The sequence below is a fragment of the Mus pahari genome, chromosome 4 (assembly GCF_900095145.1).
Source record: "Mus pahari chromosome 4, PAHARI_EIJ_v1.1, whole genome shotgun sequence".
Lineage (NCBI taxonomy): Eukaryota > Metazoa > Chordata > Mammalia > Rodentia > Muridae > Mus > Mus pahari.
The window spans coordinates 78873114-78877196 of NC_034593.1; the positions used below are offsets into that span (position 1 = coordinate 78873114).

At 49.9% G+C, this 4083-nt stretch overlaps 1 protein-coding gene across 2 annotated transcripts in view; it reads left to right on the top strand.

The window, feature by feature from the left end:
- The window catches only part of Smg5 (SMG5 nonsense mediated mRNA decay factor), a 26725-nt gene that overhangs the window by 12918 nt on the left and 9724 nt on the right, over positions 1-4083 (top strand). For both annotated transcript variants that reach the window (XM_021195550.2, XM_029537528.1), the window contains 5 exons: positions 469-594; positions 705-773; positions 1355-1563; positions 2098-2235; positions 2389-2997. In XM_021195550.2, coding sequence (XP_021051209.1) covers positions 469-594; positions 705-773; positions 1355-1563; positions 2098-2235; positions 2389-2997 — 1151 coding nt within the window. The remainder of the gene's footprint in view (positions 1-468; positions 595-704; positions 774-1354; positions 1564-2097; positions 2236-2388; positions 2998-4083) is intronic.

Sequence of the window (4083 nt, forward strand, 5' to 3'; positions counted from 1 at the left end):
CCCAGCAACCACATGGTGGCTCATAACCATCTGTAACAAGATCTGACGCCCTCTTCTGGAGTGTTTGAAAACAGCTACAGTGTAATTACATATAATAAATAAATAAATCTTAAAAAAAAAAAAAAAAAAAAGCTTGTAGCAAAGTAGAATTAACATTGCCCTCTCCTACACTGAGAGAATATAGATGTTACCACCTTTACTTGAAAATCTCTCTCTCTCTCTCTCTCTCTCTCTCTCTCTTTCTTTCTTTCTCTTTCTCTGTGTGTGTGTGTGTGTCTGTCTGTCTGTCTTTGTGTATCCATCCATCCCTGTCTCCCTCCTCAGGAAAGATGACTTGAGTTTGTACAAAGAAATTGAAACACCCTTTATTTGCTGGTAATGGTTTCTTAAAGTCCCAACAGGTGACCTTTCCCATTTCCTCCTATTCCCCTGTCCAGATGCAGTAGCTTACCCCTGTTTCTCCTTCAGCATCCAGTCGGAAGTGTCCTTTGAGGGAGCCTATGGGAACCTCAAGAGACTATATGACAAGGCAGCCAAAATGTACCACCAGTTGAAGAAGTCTGAGACCAGGAAGCTCTCCCCTAGCAAAAAGCGGTAAATGGGACCAATGGGGTGTGGAGGAGGGCTCTTTTTGCAGTGGCTGCGGTGGGACCACAGGGACTGTAGAAACACTCTGCATGTACCCTGGGTTCCTCTCATTTCAGATGCAAAGACATTAAGAGGTTGTTGGTGAACTTCATGTACCTACAAAGCCTGTTACAGCCCAAAAGTAGGTAAGTGGAAGCGAGTGAACAGGAATGGTATCAACCAAGCGCTAGCCTCAGTGCTGCAAGGAAGGGGCATTTGTTGACTGCTTTCTGTGGGAAAGGCTCACTAGTTGGTTCTCTTTGACCATCCTGGCTTATTAGATGCTAGAGGCGTGACCAAGTGACTGACTAAGACACTCATATTCTTTCCTTTTGTGTTTTAAGGACCTTGCTCATACTAGGAAGCATCAATTTTGTCTTCTTTTGACATCAGCCCCCCCAGCCCCCCAATTCCCATAGTCTCTACTCCAGACAGAGTCTTACTGTGTGACCCTTGGGGGCCTGAAACTTGCTAGGTGGCTATGTGAATCAGGCTAGCCTTGAATTTACAGAGATCCGCCTGCCTCTTCCTCACAAGTGCTGGGATTAAAGGCGTGTGCCAGCCTTCACAACAGATTGATTGGTTGATTGATTGATTTGATGTGCTGGAGGTTGAATCCATGGCTGTATGCATGCTTGGCAAACACGTTACCCTTGAACTACCTTCATAGTTCTTTACCAGCTCCACCCCATCACTGACATCCCTTGTCCCTCCTGCCTTTCCATAGCTCCGTGGACTCAGAGCTGACCTCACTTTGCCAGTCAGTCCTAGAGGATTTCAACCTCTGCCTCTTCTACCTACCCTCCTCACCCAACCTTGGTCTAACAAGCGAGGATGAGGAGGAATGTGAGAGTGGATATGCTTTCCTCCCCGACCTGCTCATCTTTCAGATGGCCATCATCTGCCTCATGGGTGTGCACAGTTTAAAGAGAGCAGGTACCCCTTACCATGTCCCTTTGTTCCCCTCTGTCCTGTTTGCAGTGTAGTCACAAGACTTTCTTCCACAAGTAAACCCTTTCTTAACCTGTGAAACAATCTGGTGTGCAGAGTCAGGGAAACCTATTGATAGGACCTCCTGTGAAGGAGTAGGCAGCTGTGGGTTCTTAACACTCCCCTAAACCCCTCCATAGTCAGGCATAGTCTTCAGGGTCCAGGCCTTGCTGGAGCACTTAGGCAGTCTGAAACCCTTTGTGACAAAGGTAGGAGAGGCAGTGCTAGGAACCCAAGGTTCTTGTTCTTGTGGGAACAGTCCCAAGGCCAAGGGAAATAGATCAGGATAAGAGGATGCACCTACATGAGAAGTGTGGGTGAGCTGGGACATGCTGCTTTGGGGAAGGTGGATACTACTCCAGAGACTGACAGCCTCGTTTACACAGCCAGCTTTGAGGAGTAGCTGGGTGGTTGGGTGAGCTGACAGCAGGCAGGACAGGTTGGGACTGGTGGTGCTTACTCCTGCTCTCCTGGTTTTAGGATCCAAGCATTATAGTGCAGCCATTGCTTTCACCCTGGCCCTCTTCTCCCACCTTATCAATCATGTCAACATACGACTGCAGGCTGAGCTGGAAGAGGGCGAGAACCCTGTCTCAGCTTTTCAGAGTGATGGCACAGGTTTGAGGCTGTGGGAGGTTATGCTTGGAAAGTTTACCTGGGACTTGGGGGAGTGAGGAGGGGAAGCCATACCCAGTGGGAGGTGGTGTGGGAGGGCATGTCCCAGCTTATATTTTTTTCTGTTCCTCTCCCCTGACTTTCCTTGTTACACAGATGAACCAGAGTCAAAAGAAGCACTAGAAAAAGAGGAGCCAGAGCCAGAGCCAGAGCCTCCCACTGTGGTGCCCCAAGCTGATGAGGGCAGAAAGAGCCGTAAGCACTCCCGACTCTCTTGTCTACGTCGTCGCCGCCGCCACCATCCTCCTAAAGCTGGTGATGACAGTGACCTGAGTGAGGGTTTTGAATCAGACTCCAGCCATGACTCTGCCCAGGCCAGTGACGGCTCAGACAGTGGCTCTGACAAGAGCCTGGAAGGCAGGGGCACTGCTTTTGATGCAGAGACAGACTCAGAAATGAACAGCCAGGAGTCCCGGTCAGACCTGGAAGATATAGAGGATGAAGAGGGGACACGGTCTCCAGCCCAGGAGCCCCCTCAGGCCAGATCAGAAGTTCCAGATACCCTCAATGGCCCCCTGGCCTCCAGTGAAGCAAGCATTGCCAGCAATTTACAAGCCATGTCCACCCAGATGTTCCAGACCAAGCGCTGCTTCCGACTGGCTCCCACTTTCAGCAACCTGCTCCTGCAGCCCACCACAGAACCTAACAGTGTGGCCAGTCACAGGCCTTGTGTCAATGGGGATGTGGACAAGCCTTTAGAACCAGGTGCGTGGGTGCATAAGAGACCATCTTCTCACAGAGTGACCCTACCCTTGGAGCTTTGCTGTCACTCTGGAATCCTTGTCCTGTGCACGCACTCATCTCCAGCCTCAAACGCTGCCGTCTTGCTGCTGTCCACTGCAGACTGCTCTGGCTTCACTCTCTTCTCTCCTCATTGGATGCCGTACTTGCTTCCCTTGTGGCATCCAGCTCCCTGAAGGCTCCCAGGAGCGGGACATAATGTTCCTGTCACAGTAGTACATTTGAGTGACACTCAAGTGTCATGAGTGTGTAGCCTATTCTATGTTGAGCACTAGGATAGACTGGTTTGAAGTGTTGTCTTTTCTTTTGCTACTACTGGAGAAGCCAGCGCAGTAACTCCTGCATGCTGGCCTCGGGCTACCCCACTGAGGTGCTCCTTGCCTTCTGTTTAGCAATCTGTAGTGGAAGAGCTGCCATCCCTGTTGTAAATGCTGTCTGTAGCATCAGACTTTGTACAGGATGTCCCCTTTGTCTGAGGCATGTTAGAGCATGTTCCTTCATGCCATTGTAAGCCCACTCTTTGCTTTTCTTATTTGTTTGGTTTTGTTTCGTTTTTGAGACAAGGTCTTTGTATGTAGTCCTGACTGTCCTGGAGCTTGCTCTGTAAACCAGGCCTCAGAGGTCTGCCTGCCTCTGCCTCCTACGTGCTGGGATTAAATGTATGCACCACCTTGCTTGGCCACATGAATCTTTAAAAAGAACACCCAGAGCATGTGGGATTTGCTAGAGCCCAGTGAGATCTTCTTGTGAGTTACCTTTGCTATCTGTCCCACTGCAGCCTCCAGCTGCTGCTGTCCGCTGAGCCCTTCCTGCCTGCTTGTCTTGAGACTGAACTTTAGGAGAGCTGACTGATAGGCCTCCTGTTTGTGATCCTAGTGTTTAACACAGTGCCTAACATAGGGGTGGAACTTTAAGATTTAAGAAATTTGAAGTAGCTGGACAGTGGTGGCCCACGCCTTTAATCCCAGCACTCGGGAGGCAGAGGCAGGCAGATTTCTGAGTTCGAGGCCAGCCTGGTCTACAGAGTGAGTTCCAGGACAGCCAGGGCTA